Source organism: Bombus vancouverensis, chromosome 5 (assembly GCF_051014615.1).
Source record: "Bombus vancouverensis nearcticus chromosome 5, iyBomVanc1_principal, whole genome shotgun sequence".
Lineage (NCBI taxonomy): Eukaryota > Metazoa > Arthropoda > Insecta > Hymenoptera > Apidae > Bombus > Bombus vancouverensis.
This window is the reverse complement of record NC_134915.1, coordinates 12,296,615-12,320,039: the sequence shown is the minus strand read 5'-3', so window position 1 is coordinate 12,320,039 and position 23,425 is coordinate 12,296,615. Positions and strand designations below refer to the sequence as shown.

Below are 23,425 nucleotides of genomic sequence, written 5' to 3'. Positions count from 1 at the left end.
GTTGCATTAAGAACTATTTATAACGAGACACCCTTCTCGTCTCCGATTGTGAAACTGTCTGAACTAATTTTCTTCGCGATGCTCCCGCCTCGTTGAGATCTGTATTCTTCCCATCGCGTTGTCCCACTTTTCCCTCATAGATGATAAGCAAATTGAAGGTTTGCGCGAGATGCGTTTTAATTGAGCACGATCGAAGGTAGAGTGAGATTAATTAGGACCATCTACATAGTAGTATTTCTATGGAATCCTATGGCATCGACGAGTAACAGAATTTTGCCGACCTTCTGTTGCAACCTTTTAGGGATTTCGGTGAAGGTTGTAGAATTTGTTTGGTCGTAACATCTATTACATAATTCGCTAATATTATTAGCTTGTAAATTATTGCGCAAAAGAAGAATATAGTAGTAAGAGTATAGTAACTTTTTGTCATGTATACTTTAATCTTCTGAAACATGACAAGGCCGAGGCTATTCAATAATGCAGAGATTTGAACTTATTTGAAGTAAATGTCAATCGTGTAAATTGCACGTTTATTTACTTTCATAGCTGGGCATGTATTCCTCGATAAAATTGCAATTTGAGAAGAATAAAAACGAAAGGTAGGATTATTGCATACACGCGGAAACTGAACGTTGCGTGCACCCGACGTGGTTCCGATCACGGGATTGACACCGTTTACAGCGTATCGATATTGGCTCGGCCGCTATTTTTAGTGGGCCGTATCGTATTCTAACGATGCAAACCGCAAACGTGACCGAGTTATGCGACGTCGAGAGTCCCTTCTACGTAGAAAACGAAGCGTGTACACCGCTACGTGACAAGCTGACACGCGACCCATTACGATATACACTTATCAGGCCGCGATGTGCGATCGTCGTTCGACTTTCTGTCGGTCGTTCACGTTCGACGGTCGTTGATTATCCGCTCCTCTCCTGGAACCGTTCCAGGAACACGCGATTTCGACGTTTCATGGTATTTCCGGCGAAATTCCTAGGTAAACTCGCCTGTTATCCACTTTCGTCGAATATCCGACGAACATCGAAAACGAAAATTCCGTTTCAGTCCGTGTGTTCCAAAGCTGTGATTTCCCTGGCGAATCTTTTATTCGAACTGATCGAGCAAATTGTGGAAAGGACGAGGTGTGACGCGTTTACCCCAATTTAGAGGTGGAAAATCTGGAAGTGTGGTCCGTTTGCGACCTTGTTTCAGCATTTCGTTTGTTTCATCGTTGGTTATTTCAGATAGAGAGAGAGAGAGAGGAAGAGAGAGAAAGAGAGAGGGCTGGAAAAGGTAGGTGGTGCCGTTATCACAGGCCAAAGTGATTCATAGATTGGTAGAAAATAGCAAGGTTGTGCAGAGGTTGTTGATTCGTGAAACGGTGCGGTGGGCAGCAACTCGGAAACCAGGTCGAGGGAGATATACTTTATTTTTATTGAGCCAGCGGAATTGCGCTGTTAGAACCTGTACGCTATGCGTTTCGAAACGTTAGACAATCCGTCGATCAGAATACCTATTCGGTTTTGAAGGTTACATCATATTCCTGTATAGAATTTATAGTTTTCGTTGTTACGTCACCTCTTATCCCTAGCGAACGATATATTTAGAGTACACCATGAATCGTTTACTACAAGCTTAAGATTTACCTAGCCGAAAGTTAAAAACTATACGACGGTAGTTACGAGACGTTCATCGAGTTGAGTTCCATCGCGAAACAACTTTAAAAGAAGGAACTTATTCGAGCATGTTCCGCGCGAAAGTAGCGAGTGTTCGAACGATCGTTGACATTAAGGACGTCGACGGGTCTCGAGTGTCTCTCGAATCTGTATTGCCAAACTTTCATAGTAAATGTAATCTTTGGGTAAAAACGAAGGTAGAAAATCTGTATGTACGAAGACAGGTTGTCGTAGATCGGAGAAATAGCTTCGACAGAAACGGTACGTCCATAAATTCGTTTGGCATATACTGCAGGGACGGCGTGCGAAAAGCGAGGACGCCAGGTTCCATTGCTAGATTCCTCAACTAAAATAAGAAACGACCGATTATTACATACGACGATGATTTACATAACGATGTAGAGATTAACTGACTTACATTGTCACTGATATCAGAGAAACATTAAAAACGCTTATCTTTTATTCTTATCGAAACAACGAATGCAATCTATCATTGTAATCTACGAACGAGGTGAAGATAGAGAACTCGACAAATGTGATAAGTGGAAGACTATTGAAAGTCGAAGGAACGCGCTTGGTTCGAAGCAAAAGACAAACGCGAAAAAAGAGAAGTCTCTATCAACGGAAATAGAAAGCACGAATTGTCGGCGCGACGATTTACTTTAAAAGCATAGAAATTAGAATAACTCGCCAGCGTTTCTTCGTAGTTCCCGCGAAGTCTTTGACATCGTGGCGCGAGTAGAATGCGGGATAACGTTAAAAATCATCGCCAGTAAGTTGCCAAACGCACGTCGGCCAGTCGGAGACAAAGAAAGCTTCGCTTCGGGAATACAAATTTCCCCTTGCTTGGGTTAATGGGCCGGGGAAAAGGGTAGAGAGGAGAGGAAAAACGTGAGGAACGCGTAACGTGCACGAGTCCCAGCCATTCGAGCACGATCGAAGCCGTGCACGCACGCCTGGTCACGGCCCGTACGCACGCATTTGCATACGCGTAGCAATGCAGGGTGAAAGTACCGATACGACGTTGCGATCTAGCTTGGACAAAGCCTGTCGCACGTTTCGTATACTTCTTCGCGCTTTAGGAAGCCTAGACTGAAATGCGAAATTTCAGAAGAACTAGCTGGAATATAAATTCATGGTCAAGTAAGAAACGTAGCAAGATCGTAAATCGACTTGCATTGACTACTATGGTAATTTCCAAGATCATTCGAGGCACTTTACGAGTCTCCATGAGGATTGTAATAAAGATAATCTTTTCACGAACGAATATTTTTCGAGCAGCGAGAAAAAATGTGTGTTCGTTTCACCTTGTAAAGAATACATTCTGCGTTCAAATTTAAGGTCAGTTTTAACGAGAACGTATGGATTAATTGCGTAAGAATTTATAATTACAATAGTTTATACAACTTTGATCGAGATGTTGATTTCTTACTTTCTTACGTTAAAACTTACTTTGATCTTACTATCTCGCTACGTTTTCCATATCAGCTGTAATTATCATTCTTATCAAGCCGTGTACGAAGCGGTTACTCGGCGCAAATGTAGTAGATGCCACAGTAAATCATTTCTAATTACGTACACCGTGTCCAAGACAAAGGGCGAGATTTATAGGACGCTATCTCCACGGTTTCACATCGCGTACCGTGGGTATCATATCCGAAAATACATCCACCTCGGACCAGCCGGGATAAATACTAATTTATATTTATCTTCTTTCAGATCACGTCCGATGCCCGCAATACATCGAAGAACGCGAAGATGTAGCTTGATCAGCCGCCACCGGCCGCGTGATCATCAAGAATCGAATTCCGCCGCAGTAACAGTGGACATACTTGGTCTATAATTAAACTATATAATGTGCTGACGGTGTACCCTAACGTGAACTCGCGCTCGCGTACCAGTTGAGCTCTACGACAAACAAGAACCTTCCTCCTCCGTTGTTCAATGCTCGCTAAAAGAACTACTTAACGTCTAAACCGTCGAGAACGAGAGATCAGGCAAAAAGACAGAAGGAAAGAAAACGAATCGAACGATGGGGGGACAGGCAGAGGGAGCGAGGATCGCGTGGACAGTGGCTCGACTTCCGTCGTGGCCGTGGAGAACGAGAATCTTGGGCCAGTTGGCCTGAGATATGCCAGAAGTGGCATCGTCAACGGTATCATCGACATCGTCATCGAGGCTCAAAGCGGAGACGGCGACGTCGAGGTCTGGCGGTATCGCTGGCCGACAGCTGGCGATAGAAATCGAGACGATCGAGCGCCGGGTCTGCGCCACCCGTCGCGACCTCTTCGTCCCCGTGACCATCGATCCGCGGCCCAGTCGGGCCGTCCACTGTCCCGATCTAAACGCCTGTTTGGTGAACGAGTCTCGAACCGGCCACGAACAGGTAGACTGTCAGGCGATTCACTTTGGCTACGCGATCCCAGTGAACGTAGTCCCCCTCGAGACCGATCCACGACTCGCCGAGCTCGTCTTGGACCACTCGACCGAGTTAAGCAGACGCGCCGCGAGCTTCTTGCTCGAGCACCATCCTCAGCTGCGTCAGCAGCGACAGACACAGCACGAACGCTGTTCAAGCATGGCAGCCACCGCGAAGCACGATCTGCGTCAGAAGTTTCCGACAGAAACGTCGACGTCCGGTGACGAGGACATTGCGGCGATCGCCAAGCAGATCAGCGATCACGCGGAGGCGATCTATCAGACATGGAAGAGTCGAGGACTAGCTCCTACAGAGATACTGAATTGCCACAGTAATGCTACGGCCGCGGACAAATTTGGAACTGCACTTACGCCGACTTCCGCGTCCAATAGCCCGAGTAGTACGGGGAAAGTTACTCCTACGAGCTCTAGCCCTGCCACCGCGGTGGATATATTGAGTCAAACGCCGAATCTCGATAACGGGAACTTGGAGAAGCTGGTGAACAATTTCGTAGTGGAGGACAAGGCTAGGTTAGCTGCGTCGAGGCAGAGATCGCCGTCGAAGACTCTGCCCTCGTCGATACAATTCGCGTTGGAGAAGTTCGAGAAGAACTCGATGCAGCAGCAACAACAACCGCAGACTTCTCCTTTGAAGAACAGCAACGTTGGTAGTCAAGTGAAACCGAAACAGGGAACTGTTTTGTTGTCTCCGACGTCCCCTTTCGCGAACAAACCGTCGCAGATAGTGAAGCCTCAGGTATCCACAAAGATTCCCGGTGCTCACCACCGGGAAGTGTTTCTAGAAACCATAGAGACCACTTTTCCGGCGGACATAACGCCGTCGAAGATCGTCCAGCAGAAGAGGCCGACGAGTACGGTAATCACCTCTCCCACCGCCTCTAATCTAGATGATCCTTCGACGAATTCAGGACTGACTACGTGGCCCTTAAAGAACAAATTAAACGAAAGTAAAAGAGTGACAGATCCTTCCAGATCGCCTCAGCAAGAAGTTAAATCGTTGACAAGTAAGGAGGAGAAAAGAAATAGTGGTTCTAATTCGAGCGTTTACCTCGACGAGGTCGCTCGTGAGGAGGAAAGACTGATAAATGCCCTGAAAACGGGCTCGGTGATCACGGAGGAGCCCGTAGAACGAACGGTACCTCTGACTCGCCAGAAACCGGCGATAAAGAGGGAGAAGCCGAAGGTGGAGCCTGTTAAACCGATAATTATCGGTCACAATCATCACGCAAGCGGTCTGGTGACCACTTCTGGCGCAGTAGTGAACAGTGCCGCATCTCCGACGCCTGGTAGCAACGCCAGTGCCACATCGGATACGAAATCTCTAAGCAAGGATGATTTGTCAAACATGTCAATGGTGGATTACGCAAAAGTCAGATACAGAGCGGCTCAGCAAAATCCTCCGACTCAACAGAGGCTGGAGGAGCAGAAAACAAACAACAACTTTAATTCTACGGAGCAGCTGGTGTCGACCACGAGGTCCAAGTTCGAAACGGAGATACAAAAGGACAAGGAAACTAACAAAGACGAGAAGGATCCTGTTACGTCTAGATGGGGTCCTAGAATTAATTCTCCTAGGCCGAGAATCGAACAAGTGCCCCATCCGGAATTGACCACGCAACAGAAGCAGCATATAAGAGCTGCTGCCGCGACTGGCACCGGAAACAATCCTATTAGACCGTTTTTGACCAGAGGATCCGTCGCGGAACGCGTTTTGATCTTCGAGAAGTGTCCGAGCGAGCTGTTGCTTGACAAACGGGGGCCACGGCAACCGGCTATCAACACTTGGAGAACTGGGCACGATGTTCAAAACAAGGCTCAGGTAAGTCAACGTTCATCGATCCACGATTATCCTTTCTCTTTTACTTTTTAGTTTGTTTATCGAAGATTCATTAACGCGACGATAATTGGAAAAATAAATTGAAGAAGTTGGGAAACTATCGAGAGGATTGAATTTCGTGCCAGGGATACGGTGTAGAGGCGGAAAATTTCGAAGAGGTTTATCGAGTCGAGCGAAGATTTCAGCCGGTCGAAAATTTCAGTAGGTTGTGCAACGAACGTGGATGCATAAAGAAAATCGTGCAAGACAAGCCACGTTTTCCTGGAAGCAGCGTCTAATTCGACGGGATGAGTCTGTGCCTCGAAAACCTCGAGTCCATGCCGATCGGAAAGACGTGTCTTCCCTCGCGCGTTCTCGCCGCTCTGGGTGGCTTATATCGGGCGTTTTGGTCGCCGTCCAAATTCCTCCTTCTCTGGGAGGATGTTCGACCGGTCGACTCCTGCACTTTTGTCTCGAAACGAGTTCAAGATCTCTTCGCGTAGAGGTCGTTTCTGCATGCCTCGAGTCTTTCTTCTCGAACATCGCCCGATGCTACTTCTCATCTTTGTTATCGAACTCGCCTAGCTGCCTTTGATCTCTCCTTTTTGAAACGATATGAACGATGTTATTAAATTGGAGCACCTTCAAAATTATGTATCGAGGCTACGAAGAGTATTGAAATGTCGAAGACCATTTGTCATCGTCTTTGAACTATGTTAAAATACCTGTTTTCTCGAAAAATTTGGTTACCTAGCTGATTCTTCTAAAATTAATCTTTACGCGAATCTATGAATATTTCAATGTTGTTCTTAGAAGATATACTATCGAACGATAATAAGAAACACAAGTTTAAATCGATCGAACGATTAAGAAAGAAACATTCTCGCGAGTTTCAAAGTGGCTCTGGATCATAGCCAGGAAGAGGAGAAATATACCTGGCACGATTCGCCTGCCAAAAACCGTTATTGCCCTGGCTTTTCCTAGTCGAACATGGGTATACTTGTTTCGAGTGCATCCACCGATCTCCGTAACCTTATAATCACTTCAAACAAACTCCAACCACGCGCCTCTTTCCAAATTTTTTTCCTTTATTTGGTACGATCTATCGAGAATCACGGAGGCTATTAAGCTTGATCAGCGAATCTTCTTCGGGTAGTTAAGGAGCGAGTTAATCGTGAGTTACCCACCATGTGATAAACCACGGTTCTCCAATATGGCGTTGCTGAATGATCAGACAATGCACGTGGCACGAGGGCTCGGCTACGACATTGTTATTAGACGGTTATTACCTTTTCAATGTGCTTTGAGATCAAACTAGATTTTGGTCAGAGAAATTCCTGCCAATTCCGCCTACGACTTTTACAATTAATTCGAGATCATTGTCGAGCTGATTCAAGAAAATTGATAGCAAATTCTCGATATCGTTGTAATAAACAGCACAAAGTAACAATGGGAACAACAAGATTCCACGGATTCCAGCGTGCGTGTGAAGTAAACGAGAAACACGTGGATATTTATGGATGCAATGTGTAGCAGAGAGGCCGCAGCAATTGCCTCGCGTTGCACCGTCGATGGATATAAAGGAGACTCGAAGAAAATTTGTTGTGTTTAAAAAAAAGTAACATGGAAGTTGGTGGATGTATCCAGAAGTCAATGGTGTTTGTTGCCTCTGCTCAATGCCAGATGTATTTTCTTATGCTTGAACGAAGTCTCTCTTTCCATGTGGTAGCCGATGTTTTCGTCGCCAGTTTTCGTGGCTATTAACCGTTTAAGACGACTCATAAACAGGACGAAGAATAAAAAGAAAGATACGTCGATGGAGTTTAAAAGACGCAGTTCATCGTGATATCAGAGAAGAGGGCTCGATTAATTTAATCGACGCGTGTCTCTCGTTTGTTTGATCGCCGAGCCGCTGAGTCACTGCTCGGTTTTCGTTACGATTAATGTTATTCGACCTCGAGAAGAGGAATAAAGCGGACCACCATGGCCATAAGTGGAAACGGACAGCTCTCGACCGCTTATCGTCTTGTACTCTTGGCTAAATAATACCCATGACGTTACGTTGGTGTTATTTATCGTGCAGGGTGGTCCATGATTCGCAAGGCTATTATATAGAAACGAATGACAACTCGATAGAATATAGTTGGTCACGACGCACGATAGGATTACTGGAATTGGTAATTTCGCTGAAATTGCCAGCTGGAATTAATTTAACGATAGAAGAACGGCTTAAGGCGATCACGCGGCTAGGTAAGGTTCCAGGTATCGGGTAATTAAAATTCCCATTGGAAAGGACGTGCGATCGGTGACGCCGCGTTGTATCACCGGTGTGTATATAGCCCGATATGGAAAAACGTGAAGACTCGGGTAGCGGCGACGTGAGATCGGTGGCACGACGGTCAAAGGAAAATAGGAAAAAGTTTCGAGCGCCCTTGGGGTTAACGGCGAGAAATCGTTCTCGCCGGCGAATATCTGCGACGACTGACTGACTCATTGTAGCCGCTCCATATTGGATACCGTGCTAGATTTTAAAAGGCCGTCGTCTGTCGCCTTGGAATCGAGCGTGGCTGACTCTATCACCGCTTATGGCTGAAAAGCGGACTCTCAAGCCAGGAAAGTTCACTGTGACCAACTACAAGCGACACTCGTTAGGATAATGGGAACCAGGAAGGAAACGTTTCGATATGAAATATCTTTAACGACGTACAGGTTTTACGTTTAAACTCGAACATATAATTGCAACCATGCAGATTCGAATACTTAAGTTTAATATTGAACTTTAGATATTCAAATTCGCACATTTAGAAGGTTAAAATGGTAGAACAAACTATTCCCCTCTTAAGGATAGAGCTCTCGATGAATCCAATCAACGAATTAGGTTCCCTGGCTGGCGCATTTCTCTGCACAGTTCTCTTCAACTTTCTGTACGATCCTCGCAAGAATATCTGATTGAATCAGGACCTCGATGAAACTGCCACTCTCTTTCATCGTCAGAGCCGCGGTCCAATTAATTTAAAATATGTTTACGAACTCGGCATCCTCCTCTTCCATGAATTAAAGCACCGATGGGCAACAAAATCGAATGTAAATACCGCAGCATCGGTCGAACGGTGAAGGTCAAGTATTCGGTATCGAAACGAGTGGTCCTTGGCCGGTTGGCAGAGCGAGGATTCGATCGGGAGGCGTAGCCGAATTCGCTATGTCAATTGGAACGCTGATTGACGGTATCCCGTGTGTCAGACAGCGAACCGTGCCAAACATGAGACTGCGATAATTGTACCAGTCGTTTTGCCTAATCTGCCCCAATGTCATGGGACGTGGACCCGGTCTGTTCCAGGATTTCACAACGATTCGCGTCTTCGGTTATCGATAACTATCGATTCGTTGTTTATACTATAACTATCTATACTATATCTGCTTTATGTTCCAATTTCGTTGCTTTCCCACTTGTTAACTTTCGCTCGTGAATAGCAACTCTTACGTTAGGTCTATTTTCATTCCAAGTTAGGTTCCCCCGAGTCTTATCCCCTCGATACGTTCGATCTGGGACTATCGTTGATTATCGTTCGGTCACTCGAGCGGACGTTGCCTTATATTCGCCTGGTGGAACGGGCGTGCATTATTGATCTTCCTTAAACGGATTCCATCGAAGAAGCTCTACCGCTATTTTTATTACTCGCAGTATTTTTTTCTCGCGTCTATTATTACCGCTGCTGTCGTTAGCCTTGCCACTATTTCTGGCGATCATTGACATCTCTTATCTTCGATACCTTCGTTGAGCAAACTTTGTAAAATCTCCATTCTTCCCGTTCTTTCTTGGAAAAAAAGCAAATATTTGAAATGAAGCAAAGGAAAGGATGTACAGTGTTTAACGATCGACACCTAACATGCGATGAACCGAAAGATCCTGTCGTTTCTTGACCGTGATGTTGGAAACAACAGCGTATATAGGAGGAGACTCGTGATGTAACCATAGTCACATGGGCGAGGCGATGCATTAGCCGCGTTGGCCGGCCTCTTTGCATTCTTCGGATCCTTGGCGTCGCGTAACAGGATGTCGTGTCCTTGGTACGCCGATACCTTCGCCTCGGAACGGCGCTTTCGAAGAAGCATAGAATTATTCCGACTCGTCGACGACGATCGATTAGACACCTTGGAGAACCGCATCGATCCAACGTAACCGGAAGCTCGAACAATATAATGAGATCAGGATCGTGGCTTGCCGTGTCCTTTGTTTGTAACACGCGACATAAACCAAGTTATGTAACGAAGGAAATTAACTGGAGGAAATAAAGCCAATTTAGCTTCTCCAACATGTTTCGAGAACTTTATGCTGCATTACGAGATTAACCCTGCTGCGATTCTTGAATTTTCATGTTTTATGGAACGAAAGAAACTTCAGCACACGATGCAAAATTATTCGGCTCCGACTTAAGAAATTTTCTAACCGTGGAAAATGTAATTCGAAGAACGCAGCAGAGTTGAGTAATTCTAATTACGGGTTCGTTGCGAATAATATCACTAAATACACGGTGCAAAATCGTAACCATGTTCAAATAACGATCGATCGTATACTAAGCGAATATATATAGACGAACGTAGGCTGCGATTTTGCTACTTTTCACGGTCCCAATCAGTCTGGTCGGAACGATGCTTGTTGGTTCTAGACGTACGCGAAAGACAAGACACAGCAAAAGAGCTTGCCACCGCACACGACACTCCAGAGGCACGTGAAAGCGAACAGAAACGTTCACATACCACGGTAAACGTTGATCCAAACCGTATGCGATACAATAACCGTTGAACTATTCGATTAAGGATAACGAAAACGAAATTTCTATTGCAGATTTTACTTTCCCGGAGGGAAACCTCTGCCGTTGTCGCAAGTAGAGGCAACTATCGCGAGGATCACCGCTGCTTTCCAAACTCTTCCTGGTCATCGTGCATCTCGAGCCCAATTTCACGCTATCACCAAGGTAAAACGACCGTTGAAACTTGTTAAAAGTCGCAAGGATAACGTTCTTCCTCGTTTACTCGTTCTTCGGTTTAATACAGAGATTCGAGTCGAGATTTGATCTTGACCATTCGCGTATTCTCTCACGTGGGCAGCGATTTCACGTGGGAAAGCCGTAACTCTAACGTTCCGTGGTTAGAACAGCTGCATACAAAGGCTATGATTTGTCTTGCAGGCATGCGACTTGCCGCTCTATTGGAAGGTGCCGCTTTTCCTTGCCGCCGGAGGAGATCAGACCGGCTACGTTGAGATGAACGCGTTCCTCGAGTTTTGGAAAGAGTATGCTATAACATACACCTTATAAAAGTCAATAAACACATCTGAAAAATGAATCGAGATATTCGAGCGCTTTAATTCGAAAGAATTGTTCTCTAATTCGGTAAGTTTAATGAATGTCGTGGGATTGATTATTTATAGACTGTCGAACACCTACCATGACGCGGCAAGCAAGTTTATCCGAATCACAACCCGGGGCCAGAGGAACAATATACTACCAGAGGATTTGATCCCATTGGTACAAGACGTAGTCGAGACTCATCCCGGTTTAACTTTCCTCAAAGAAGCTACTGAGTTCCATTCACGCTACGTACACACGGTTCGTATTCGCGCGATAAATATTTGCTGGATATTTCTCTCAATGCAGGCAAAGATAGAGGGAGAAGAAAAAAAAAGATTTCACGGAAGATGGACCGTAGTTTACGCAACGTGGATCGTCTTGAATTATTCAAGATGATCGTGCTCGCCTCGAGCAATTATCACGCGCGCTTCTGGTCATTGGAAAATCATTTTAACGAGCGAACGTTGCGCTGTTTTTTTACTCGATTTCACATCAGCCACTTAAATGGAATCTTTTAGATTTTTTTTCTATTTAACCGGCTTCTGTATTTGCACGTCGTATTTGTACGTTCAATACCGAGGATGTAGTTAAGGCGACAAATTTATATTTATATCTTGTTTGATGATTTTCACGATTTTTGACGTCAGGTGATCGCCAGGATATTCTATTGTGTGAATCGAAGCTGGAGCGGAAGAATTTCCGTCGCCGAACTGCGAAGAAGCAACCTTTTGTCGGTGATAGCGATCCTCGAACACGAGGAGGATATCAATCAAGTGACTGCCTACTTCAGCTATGAGCATTTCTATGTGATCTACTGCAAATTCTGGGAGCTTGACCGAGATCACGATCTCTTCATCGACAAAACGGATCTCACAAAGCATAATGATCACGGTGAGGAAAATTTCTTCCAGAAAAAACATCCTTTGTAAGTTTCGTTGCTAGGGAATTCTCTTATTTTTGGTTGGATCGTATTACAGCTCTTTCCAAGCGTATGATCGCGAGAATATTCAGCGGTGCAGTGACCAGGGGTGGCGTGAAAAGCGGAAACGGCGTTCAACAACCCCAGGATAAAATGAGTTACACGGAATTCGTGTGGTTCTTGTTAAGCGAGGAGGACAAAAACCATCCGACTGCTATTGAATATTGGTTCAGGTATAACGTGTAATGTTTAAGCTAGATGCGTTGTACGAACAATAGATATTTCATTTCGGATGATCGATAGATGCATGGATCTCGATGGCGATGGATATTTGTCAATGTACGAGCTGGAATATTTTTATGAAGAACAATTGCATCGTATGGAAGCGATTGGACTGGAAACGTTACCCTTTGAGGATTGCCTTTGTCAGGTTAGTAAGTGAAAATTACGTCATTATGTAGTTTTGTTTATAATTTTAAGTTAATAATTTTTTGGTTGGTAGATGTTGGACATGATCAAACCAGCGACGCCGGGAAAGATATCTCTAAGCGACTTGAAGAAGTGCAAGATGACCTCAATCTTCTTCGACACGTTCTTCAACCTCGAGAAGTACCTGGATCACGAGCAGAGAGATCCTTTTGCATCTGCTAGGGAGCATGACCCCGATGGTCACGAGGTAAAAAGCTCTTGAAATTATCAAATGCAAATAAAATGAAATTTACCAGGAAACACTCGTTGTTATGAGTACCTCGCTGATATCTGTTATCGTTATGTTTTCTTTTGTTTCATTCGCAACAGCTGTCGGATTGGGACCGATTCGCGGCAGAGGAGTATGAACTGTTGGTCACCGAAGAGAGCGGTAACGAACAGAATGAGCAAATGTAAGTATTGATTTCGCGCGACTTACATTACACACACGGTTCGTCTATGTCATATAATCGATACGTGAATATTTTTACTATCATCTATTAACGTCATCAAGCATATAACTCATCGATATTATTAATAGCGATTAGTATTCATTAAAATGAAATCAGTCAGGGATTCGTGTAAAGAATCGTTTGAAACATTAAGAAATATCGAACACTAGCGTGCAGTACAATAGACGTTTCATAGAAAGTTCTTGCTTATCATATCAAGCTATGAAACGAAAGTCATAGCTTTCGAATTGTGGCATGCGTTGTCGTTAGATAGACAGTATGCCCTGCTGCGGGATCTAACAATTTCATTTTGTACTGTGACCGTAATGACCATAGTGCGCTCTATGCGTTTGTTGCAGGCTGTGTGATGATGAAATGTAACCATCATCTGCAGCTCAGTAAGTAAACAAAACAAAAACTGCATGATCTAGTGATGCACGACCTTCGTGTATGCATAATGTATTAATTAGAGAGTCGGCTAACCGCTTATTTCATTTCTTTCTTATTTTTTTTTTTTTTTTTTTATTCTCCGTACCGTTTTATCCGTACCGTATTATTCGAATACTAACTGGCTCTCGGTTGAACATACGGTATATCATTAATTTTAATTCATGCAAGATGGTCGAGATATTTCGAAACTACGATTAACGCTATTAAAAGCTGTATATTTTTATTCCTATAATCGCTGAATGAAGGAAACTCTTTACATGCTCGTAAGCCAAGAGTGAATTTCGAGGATTGAATTTCAAATGCTTTTTAGACGCCATTTTTGCTTCTACTAAAATATGAACCTGTGTTGCATCGTTTTCTAATCGACTAAGTGCTGTAGTTGAATCACTGATAGTTCACCTATTATTTTGCCCTATGACAGAATCGAAGATTTATTTAAAGCAAAAAAGAAAAAAGGCGTTTATTTTTCCTAGGTCAAACGATTCCATGTCGGAAGACGTGTTTTCCCAACACCTGGAGGTTCTGGACGGTGAATCCGTGGATGTACTTCAGGGAATAGATACCGAATACCAAGGATACCCCGAGTTATCTACGAACAGTCCATTGGATTTCAACTGTCAACAGTCGAGGTACCAATATTACGACAGTGGTGACAGCGACGATTACGCTGAGAGCGATAATTGAACGGGAATGGGAAAGCCGAACGTCAACCTCGGGAAGAGAAAGCAAAGGAAGGGGGAAATTGACTTTTTCCTCGAAGCAATTCAGTAGTCTAAACGCGTAGTTGTTTTCCATATAGTAGGAGTGTCGTGTAATCTTTTTGTGAACAGCCGTATATTATGGTGAAACGATTCTCGACGAAACTGTGTATACGAATCCATTCGGTGATCTGGCAAGAATCGTTTCTTTCAAGTACAAAGACAAAGATCATTCAAGTACAAAGATCTGAGAACGATTGATTTTAACCTTCTACCTGGATAGTATAATCGAACAATGTTAAAACGTATCAATGAAACAGAACAGGAAGCTTTTTTAGAAGCTAGACATATTTAATCGTTTGAGATAAGAAAATAAGAAGAGGGAAGTATCGAGCGATCCTCTTTGAAACGGAGAAGCTTCGATATCACCGAATCGATCCGTAACTATGAATAGTAGTCGAGAGGAAGATTCAGGCAACGGCACGACGATGTGTGATAAGCAAGCGTCATTGTTCAATCTCTCTACGATATACATATTGTGTACTTCACGTTGTAAATAGACAGCAAATCACGGACCCTTATTTTTACTTAACGCGAGAAAGTCACTTGAAAAAAATGCAGGTCTTTCAATTGCTGCAGCCATTTATAAGAAAGTCAACTGACAGTAGCTGTAGAAATATAAAACAATTTAATCAGTCGGTTCTCGAGCAAATTCATCCCGATGGACTACAATTTTTCTAGTTCGAAGGATATTATTTTTTAGACGAGAACGGGATGAAATTCCGCGAAAAAACACACACCCTAGTTTCAGCCCGAGGCTGCAACAACTGGAAATTGCACGTTAGAAGATTCGACGTCGTTGGATTTGCGAGTAAGAGGTGCTGTTACCCTATATAATCGTCTTGTAAGCCATAGTGTTACACTGTACGCAAAGTATTGCACGCACGAGAACGTTCAAAGGATCGAGCGAGATCGTAACAGTAAGATATTCCTCTAATTCGATCCGGTATAATATTCGTAATGTGGGTGTGTCCTATTCTTTTTCTGGAAATCTCAGACTACGATCTACGATTGTTGTTTCTTTTCCACGTGTTTGCAGGCATTTCTTGCAAAATGATGAATACAAGCCAAAGATGAGACGTGTTCTGTTATCTTCAGCATGAAGGTAGAAAGGAAAACGAAGAGACAGAGAAATTGTGTAAACGCAGATGCTGCTCTAAATGATAGGAACATCGTCCCCTTCAACCTATAAGTGACATTTGTTTCGAGGTTCAAAGGGATTTATTGGGATCTCCCTTTACCAGTTGGACGTTGAGTGGACGTAGCTTTTTTTATAAACAAAGTTAAAGTTGCTTTATAGTGTTCTCCTCGAAACGATGCATTCTGAATATCGATTGTTTATCTTCTTTCCATACTTTTTTTTTTTTTTTTTAATTACGTTAATAAAGTGGCCCCGAGAGTTTAGATACTTTTTAAATGATTGTTAAGGAATTATTGTGGTTTAAAGTATGCAAATCTCCGCTGACAGATGCAAGGAGATTCTATTTTTAGATTCCTTTTCGTTAGGAAAACACCATGAAGAACGTATATATGACGATCATTGAAGAGCGTGTAGTGAAATTTTGTTGAAAGTGTCTACTGCCACAGCAATGGATTCTTAAACGCGGCTCGACTTAATCTAATTTACGACACTGGAGAACGGAAGTTGTACCCTCTTGTTTTTTAACCATCTCTTAAATACGTTTTAATTGTTACTGTTAAATTAATTGCTCATTAGAGATTTTATTTCTGCGTGAATTCTACGACTTGTTGTTCCATTAAATGATAATTGTACGAGCGATATATCGTTACGTTTGATTGTGAAAGTACTCGAAGAGTACTCGTATGTTCAGGGTACAATTGATTTACGAGATCCGCTTGAGCCGCCAAGACTGCTGGAATGTATATATTAATTTCGTTTCCGAAATTTAATTTTAACTGCGTATACATATATAATATTACTCTAGTCGAAATGTGTGCTATAATTCACATAACGAAGACCACGTGAGATGGCGCGTTAATTTTAAATCTGTTTCGTGTTATTTGTTAATTAACAGAGTTGAATTGCAAGCAACGTGAACGAGCGTTGATGGAAAATTCTTTGTCGTAAAGGATGCTCGAGTACTGGACCATATTACAGATAATCACTTTCGATAATACATCTTGGAAATACTTCCAAAGAATTTACCAAAATATATCATAAGTAATTCGCAATGGTAATAAAGACATATCGAAAATCTTTGAACGATCAGACGTTTTAAAATGAAATATTTATATTAGAAAGAATTGTGATCCTATCGATACTCCTGAAACACGGTTATTGTTCTTGTTACTGTTACGTACCTGTGTTCGCTTGATTACGTAAATCGGTTCTTTTAAGAACCATTCTTTAAAATCGTTCATTCAGATTTCGTGTTTACCAGCTTCCGATATCACACGATGGAATCACACGTTCCTTTACGTCGTTGAATTTTCACGATTAACAGTAAAAGAGAAATAAAGTGATGTAGGTGTTCAATAGAAAGACCTCTTACAGAATCGAATTCTTAAATATCGACGTAATATTTTTTAAGGATAGCTAATCTTTTATTTGGCGAGTTATCTATTAACTTAAAATATTGTTAGATATTCTATCATTAAAAAAATGAGAAAAGAAAAAGGAAAGAATCTCTCCGATAAGAAGAGGAGGATATTTAGCGCTTCCTATTGACCATTTGAAGAAATGAAAAAGATGAGGAAACGATCATCCAAATAGGTCTCCCCAAATAAGAGGTTGACGTTTATCACGGAAGTTATTTAATTTCTTTATTGCGTTTCCGCATTCAGAGAACCGTTTTCACCGCGAGTGATCGCTTTTGTTGACTGTCCAAAGATGTAACTATTAACACTTACAGTTGTATCTTTTATATAGCTCGTTATGATTTTTTTTTTACAATATATATATATATATATATGTATGTATATGTATATATATGTGCATATCTCTTGGTAAAAATTTCGTTGTGACAATGTAGTGCGCATCGAGTTTTCATTAAACGAAAGTTAAGACACGTGGAAGATGGGCGAGAACGTCCGGTTATATTATTCGTCATTGCATTTGGCCATGTTTTCGATTGTTATATTTATTCATTATTCTATGATAGGTTTATCACTGTTCTATAGATCTGTTACGTGATTTCTTAAATCGAGCGTCGTCATGTCACGATTTCGTGTCTTTTTCGAAGAAAGGAAGGAAGACGATTATTATTATTATTATTTTCTTCTTTTTTTTTTCGATGTGAAATTCGAATTTGTGGTTTAATTTTGCACACGCGTGCTTAGACCGTCTCGATAAATAGACTCACGTTCACTATTTACCTACATTTTTATTTATATATTTTATCTGTGCATGAGTAGACAATTAAGGTAATTTTGCAAGTTAATAAAAATGAATGGTAAAAACTACTATCTGAAATCGATTTTTCACTCTCTTATCCTTCCCTTTTATCTTTATTATTTTGATATGAAATAAATTTCAAATAATGTAACCATATACACATGTATGGATTCGTTACGATAAATCGCACAGGGCGCAAGATTGTAAAAGGTTTTCGTAATCGGTATTACAGAACATGAAACATGACACGAGTTATATGAAATGCCATCTATTTATTATTCTATGAAACTCGTCTGCGTAATTGTATTTTACGCTCTACCGATAACATTGAAAATGACATGAAAATGGTAAGAAGTAAGGAATTCACAAATTCTCAAGGCGTTTTGTTACGGAAGACAAAGATACAGAGATAATAAATTTTTAATTAGAAAGAACAGATATATAAGAACTTGAAGATGAATATTTGATAGAATTCGTTAGAGCGGAAAACAATATGCCATTAAAAATGAATTCCAAATTACCAGGTACATTAACGTACATACCTGTACGGTATTGTATTTTATAAATTAAACAATACTAATATAATCTAACTTTTACAGATGTTCCAATATCATTTTCTTTAATTATAATCACTACATTATCTCTGTGTTTTATTAATAGCTATAATGGTGAATTTGTATTTGATGATTCTGAAGCCATTGTACATAATGAAGATGTTCAAACCAGTCCTTTGATGGATATATTTAAAAATGATTTTTGGGGTACAAGACTGACATATAAGCAAAGCCACAAGTCGTATAGACCACTTACGATCTTATCTTTTAGGTAACATCTTTTTATATAATAAGAACTAACGTGTTAAGTATATTTTCTAAGGGAATTGCATTATTTGTAGATTACATTTTTGGCTTCGTGAAAAATTGATAGCTCAAGATTATCACATAGTGAATATAATACTTCATACCATTGTTTCCATATTAATGTTACCAGTATTTAATATACTTATAGACTCAAAAGAAAGGAGTACTACGTTTTATGCTACCGCATTGTTTGCTGTTCATCCAGTGCATACAGAAGCTGTATGTAATTGTAATTATATGCTTTTCTTTTATAAGAATCGAAGATGTACCTTTTGTTCTCCTAATTCATGCAAATGCATAGGTTTCGGGCATTGTAGGTAGAGCAGAATTATTGTGTGCTCTATTTATGTGGATATCCATTATATTTTATTACTATTCAATCTATGCGAGGAGATTATTATACAGATGGCTCAGTATGTGTGGTTGTATCACATCTGTTGCAATTGCAATGCTGTGCAAAGAAACAGGAATTACTGCAGTGGTAAGAAATATTTTTTCCATCTGTTAGTGTGTAAATATAATAATGACATCTTTTTCAGGGAATTTGTTGCATATATGACATTATAGTAGTAAACAAGCTATATCCATTCCAAATAATCTTGTTCATTACATCAAGACCTTCGTGTGAGCAACTGAAGAATTTTATTAAACAAAAACAAAAATTACTAATCAGGCTCTTTATACTTTTTGCGTCTGGTTTGATACTTATAATTTCGAGATTTTGCATAATGGAGTTTAAGGCTCCAATCTTTCAACCTGTGGATAACCCAGCATCATTCATGCACAATATATTTTTACGAATATTAAATTACAATTATATTTACTGTTTGAATATATGGCTATTGATATGTCCTGAGTGGCTGTGCTTTGATTGGTCAATGGGTTGTATACCCTTAATTAATTTCAATGATAAAAGAATACTTTTTGTTCTTCTGTTCTGGTTAATAGTTGGTGCAATGTTGGTATATATATTTAATTCTTATGAAGATACATTTTTAAGGTAATTATATACTTCGTAAATCTATGGAACAATAAAATGAAAATATAAGAAAATTTTCTTTGTATTGCAGATACTCGATTATGGGAGTGACAATGCTCGTTATTCCATTTTTGCCAGCCAGCAATATCTTTTTTAATGTTGGTTTCGTTTTGGCAGAGAGAACTCTATACATTCCCTCTGCTGGTTACTGCCTTTTAGTTGTTATAGGATTACAGAAACTTTATAACCGTGTCCCTGTGCAATATTTGCTATTATCATATGTAGCTTTAATTTCGTTGTTCTTTGTGAAATCGTGGATAAGAAGTGACCAATGGAGAACTGAAACTACTTTATTCCGATCAGCATTACATGTTTGTCCATTAAATGCAAAAGTACACTATAATATTGCGAAAAATGCGGCTGATGCCGGAAACTCTACATTAGCGCAATACGAATACGAGGAAGCTCTGAGGTATAAAAGACTACAGAAATAAAATAAATCTCTCAAACGTAAAATAACTTTAATATGTATTAAGTAGACTAAATCCCACGTATGCTCAAGCTATGAACAACCTCGGAAATTTGCTCAAAGATCAAGGAAGGTATTTAGAAGCAGAGACGTTGTTTAAGCGAGCTATTGAGTTACAGTAAGTCTAATTGTGTGTATGTATATATGTCCAATTACTTAATCGTCTTGGTTGAAATTGCCTATTGAAAATGCAGTGCTACTAAGTTGTCATTTTTTAGGGAGGACTTTGCCACAGCATGGATGAATTTAGGCATTGTTTTATCGGCATTAAAACGATACGAAGAATCGGAAAAAAGTTACTTGACTGCTTTGACTTATAGAAGCAAATATCCTGATTGCTTTTATAATTTGGGTGTGCTGGTTAGTAATATTAATCAAAACCTTAAAGAAAGTAAATACGGAAATTCTAAGTGACTGTGTTTATAGTATTTGGAGCAGAAAAATTATGATAAAGCATTGAAAGCCTGGGAATCTGCTACGAAACAAAGAAATACGCACAGAAGAGCATGGACCAATATGGTATTACTTCTTGATGATTTAGGTATGCGAGAAGATGCTCTAAAAGTAGCAAATCAAGCTTTACGATATATACCGGATGATGCATCCATTCATTTCAATATCGCAAACATATTGGGGAAAGCAGGAAATTTTGTGGAAGCGGAAGTGTATTTTAAGAATGCAATATCAAGGAATCCTAAAGATGCTATGTTTTATACGAATTTGGGTGTACTGTATCATAGATGGAATAAACTCAATGAAGCAGAAGATATGTATAAGAAAGCATTAGAGTTCAAACCAGAATTAAATAGTGCAAAGGAAAATTTGAGAAAGCTATATTCTCTGAAAACGTTAATAAAATAATCTATTTTTTGATGCAAACAGATGGAGTTCGGTACATTTATATTTCTATTTTTCCCTTCACGGCTTCAATATTTCGTGGATATGCGTACGCTTTAAATTCGCCGACCTTTTTACCATTAATATAGTTATAAGACTTAAAACAAATATCACAAAAATAACAAGGATTGTGCGGTATTCTTTCATGTTCCATTGTAATCCATCGAACAGTGAAGATACCACATATCATACAAAATTTGGAAGATGTAGGTCTTAATCTAATTATTCTTGGATACGCGGATATCGCTAATTCATCATCACAGTTAATAAACCTGAAAATAGTAGGAAAGTAAAATGAGGTCAAAAAAGGTAAATCTATTTCAAAATTAGAAGTTTATATATGACACAATAAAATTACCTAGCATCGCTAAACACAATTAAATGTTCACAACCACCTTGGTGCTTGTACACCCATGGGAATCCAAATCTTACGCACAATGAATCCAGCGTACAATCTTCCATTGTAGCAGTATTAAAAGGTCCTAATTTTGGTCTTCTTTGTGCCCAATTGATGATTACCTTACTGTAGTCAACATTTGTGGGACACCTCATATCATTATAGAAAGTATCTTCAATAAAAAAGAATCCTGATTTGTAAACATCCTAAAGTCATGAAAAATACTATAAATTACAAATGCAGTGCATCTAACTAAATATTAAGAAAGAATAAATTACTTTTGCCATAGGTCCTATCGCATTGTCCAAGTTATTGCTACATTCTCTAGAAATACTGAAATCAGCAATACATGATATTTTATCCCGTAATTGAGCAAGTGTTTGAGAACCTAGTATCGCTATAACATTATGTAATCGTAACAATGTACCACATTCCGTCTTTGGTGCACTTTTTCCACGGTGTAGAAAAGGATAGTAAATTCTAACAAATATAAGAATATCATGACCAGGAACAGCACACATTTCATTTGTTGCTTCTACCTTTCTATAATTCTGAGGGAAAGAAAAAATAGTAATCGTATACAAAACATATTTCTTTTCATTTCCATTTCAAACTAGATACTTACTACGAACAATTCACTTAGGTATTTATAAGTAGGCTTTTTGAAGTTTTGTTTTAACCTTTGCCTTAGACTTTGAATAGTTTGTAACTGTACATCTTTTGGTGGTTCTTGAGCATCAAACACCTCTTTTTTTCTTATTTTTCTATTATTAATTAATTTTGGAACTTCTCCTTCCACTGTCAAATTATCAACGCTAAAAATAATTGTTTTACATTATCGTAGAACAACTTTGAAAGATCGAAGTTTACAGATGTTGAAAAACCTGCAATATTCTGTTAACGTGGACATTTCTTCCTCTGTAAGCTGAACTCCCATCATTTCCATCAAATTATCTTCAGCTCTTTTCATAGGTATAAAACAATCGATCAGTTTCCGATAGTCATTAAAATACTCTTTTATATGCACTTTCGCTGATGCATTTCTATTATAAAATTTATATACATCGTCCATTGTAACGAATTAAAGAAATATCTAGAACTACAATTATTTCAAGGTTTAAAATGAGCTCGTCAATTTCACAACGTTTTGTGATTGTTTATACTGCACCTAACCCCAACCTAACCTGCATTATGCTTTGGAAAGCGGTGTCTCTCAAACTTTCGAAGTTAAGACTGAAGACCAAAGACAACTAGTAATGTTTACAGTTCAGAAGAATATATGATCGAGAAATGGTAACTTTCGTTTTGCATGGAGGACGTGTTTTGCTAAAACGATGATAGATAGCGGTGCAATGCAGAGTAGAGAGCCACATTATTCACGGAGACCCATTATTTATCATCGGTCAGTTATTTATCTCAAAACCAAAAATTAGGATGCTTACGTTAAAAGTGAAATTTATAGAAAGAAACTATATTCTACTATTTATCTCACGTCACTAGGGTTACTTTCTATATCGCATAAAGATCCGAAGAAAAAATCCAAAGAACTAAAAAAAAAACACCTAAAGGCAAATGTATCAGAATTAGCTTGCAAACTTTCTCGTACAACGCTCTCTTACCCTGCAACAGTCAGGACGGATAATTCGCGAGTAGAAAGTGTCAAGCGTAGTTCGACCGAAATGGTATATATACAACGCATTCGAGTCATCAACAAGGGAGAAGTAGAATAAGACAATGAACGCGTGGCAAAAGACCACAATGAAGAGGCGTAAACCGGGCTCGCTCACGGTGCACTGCTCTCGCCAATGGTCCGTGCGAATGTGACTCCGCCTCTTAAGCGTGGCCAACTTTCCCCCTTAGTCCCATCGTGATTATTGGCCGTGCTTGGTCGAGCGTGCGCACCAGTACTCCTACTCCGGCGCACACAATAGCAAGGGATCATAATTACAAGAGAGCATGTACTTTACTTGCTCGATCACACGGATGCGCAGAAGTGTGCGCAGAGCTTTAGTGTGAGCGGCCACCGATTGGTCGATCGACCACTTGCAGCCCTCGCATCTTCCATCTCCTTTCTACTCGCTC

General features: G+C 40.4%; 3 protein-coding genes across 9 annotated transcripts in view; 2 read left to right on the top strand and 1 right to left on the bottom strand.

Annotated features, from left to right (window-relative positions):
* Nucleotides 1–17,749, top strand: part of LOC117156130 (uncharacterized) — a 38,533-nt gene extending 20,784 nt beyond the window's left edge. For 2 of the 5 annotated variants that reach the window (XM_033332888.2, XM_033332889.2), the window contains exons 2-12: nucleotides 3,393–5,931; nucleotides 10,596–10,690; nucleotides 10,775–10,904; nucleotides 11,118–11,221; nucleotides 11,360–11,537; nucleotides 11,927–12,170; nucleotides 12,257–12,431; nucleotides 12,502–12,628; nucleotides 12,701–12,874; nucleotides 12,997–13,079; nucleotides 14,042–17,749. In XM_033332888.2, the coding sequence (XP_033188779.1) occupies nucleotides 3,805–5,931; nucleotides 10,596–10,690; nucleotides 10,775–10,904; nucleotides 11,118–11,221; nucleotides 11,360–11,537; nucleotides 11,927–12,170; nucleotides 12,257–12,431; nucleotides 12,502–12,628; nucleotides 12,701–12,874; nucleotides 12,997–13,079; nucleotides 14,042–14,252 (3,648 nt within the window). In that variant the 5' untranslated portion in view covers nucleotides 3,393–3,804 and the 3' untranslated portion in view covers nucleotides 14,253–17,749. Of the gene's footprint in view, nucleotides 1–946; nucleotides 1,291–3,293; nucleotides 3,317–3,392; nucleotides 5,932–10,595; nucleotides 10,691–10,774; nucleotides 10,905–11,117; nucleotides 11,222–11,359; nucleotides 11,538–11,926; nucleotides 12,171–12,256; nucleotides 12,432–12,501; nucleotides 12,629–12,700; nucleotides 12,875–12,996; nucleotides 13,080–13,477; nucleotides 13,517–14,041 lie in introns of those variants that run through there. The other 3 variants (XM_033332891.2, XM_076618772.1, XM_076618773.1) reach the window with 3 other exon arrangements.
* A 277-nt stretch (nucleotides 17,750–18,026) lies between these two features.
* LOC117156106 (protein O-mannosyl-transferase TMTC4) lies at nucleotides 18,027–20,928 on the top strand. Of its 2 annotated transcripts, none has more exons than XM_076618606.1 (9): nucleotides 18,027–18,205; nucleotides 18,342–18,506; nucleotides 18,577–18,760; nucleotides 18,843–19,022; nucleotides 19,081–19,541; nucleotides 19,612–19,992; nucleotides 20,060–20,167; nucleotides 20,268–20,409; nucleotides 20,476–20,928. In XM_076618606.1, exons 2-9 carry the CDS (start codon nucleotides 18,415–18,417, stop codon nucleotides 20,908–20,910), a joined length of 1,983 nt encoding a protein of 660 aa, XP_076474721.1. In that variant the 5' UTR covers nucleotides 18,027–18,205; nucleotides 18,342–18,414; the 3' UTR covers nucleotides 20,911–20,928. The 2 variants fall into 2 exon arrangements, with proteins under 2 accessions (XP_076474721.1, XP_033188732.2); XM_033332841.2 differs by having other exon boundaries at nucleotides 18,281–18,506.
* Pbp49 (proximal sequence element A Pbp49) lies at nucleotides 19,855–22,791 on the bottom strand. Of its 2 annotated transcripts, none has more exons than XM_033332842.2 (6): nucleotides 22,512–22,791; nucleotides 22,228–22,442; nucleotides 21,969–22,158; nucleotides 21,622–21,894; nucleotides 21,305–21,549; nucleotides 19,855–21,218 (listed from the first exon to the last, which is right to left on the bottom strand). In XM_033332842.2, exons 2-6 carry the CDS (start codon nucleotides 22,413–22,415, stop codon nucleotides 20,948–20,950), a joined length of 1,167 nt encoding a protein of 388 aa, XP_033188733.1. In that variant the 5' UTR covers nucleotides 22,416–22,442; nucleotides 22,512–22,791; the 3' UTR covers nucleotides 19,855–20,947. The 2 variants fall into 2 exon arrangements, with proteins under 2 accessions (XP_033188733.1, XP_033188734.1); XM_033332843.2 differs by having other exon boundaries at nucleotides 22,528–22,790.
* Between the last annotated feature and the right edge of the window lie 634 nt (nucleotides 22,792–23,425).

Excerpts from the sequence above, each read along its gene's own strand:
- Pbp49 (XM_033332842.2), bottom strand. The coding sequence starts at position 22,415 with ATGGACGATGTATATAAATTTTATAATAGAAATGCATCAGCGAAAGTG. Across the intron at positions 21,895-21,968 it reads ACCTAAGTGAATTGTTCGTA|AATTATAGAAAGGTAGAAGC; the intron begins GTAAGTATCTAG and ends TCTTTCCCTCAG. Across the intron at positions 21,219-21,304 it reads ATTGTGTTTAGCGATGCTAG|GTTTATTAACTGTGATGATG; the intron begins GTAATTTTATTG and ends TACTATTTTCAG.
- LOC117156106 (XM_033332841.2), top strand. The coding sequence starts at position 18,175 with ATGCCATTAAAAATGAATTCCAAATTACCAG. Across the intron at positions 18,206-18,280 it reads AATGAATTCCAAATTACCAG|ATGTTCCAATATCATTTTCT; the intron begins GTACATTAACGT and ends TAACTTTTACAG. Across the intron at positions 19,023-19,080 it reads AAACAGGAATTACTGCAGTG|GGAATTTGTTGCATATATGA; the intron begins GTAAGAAATATT and ends CATCTTTTTCAG.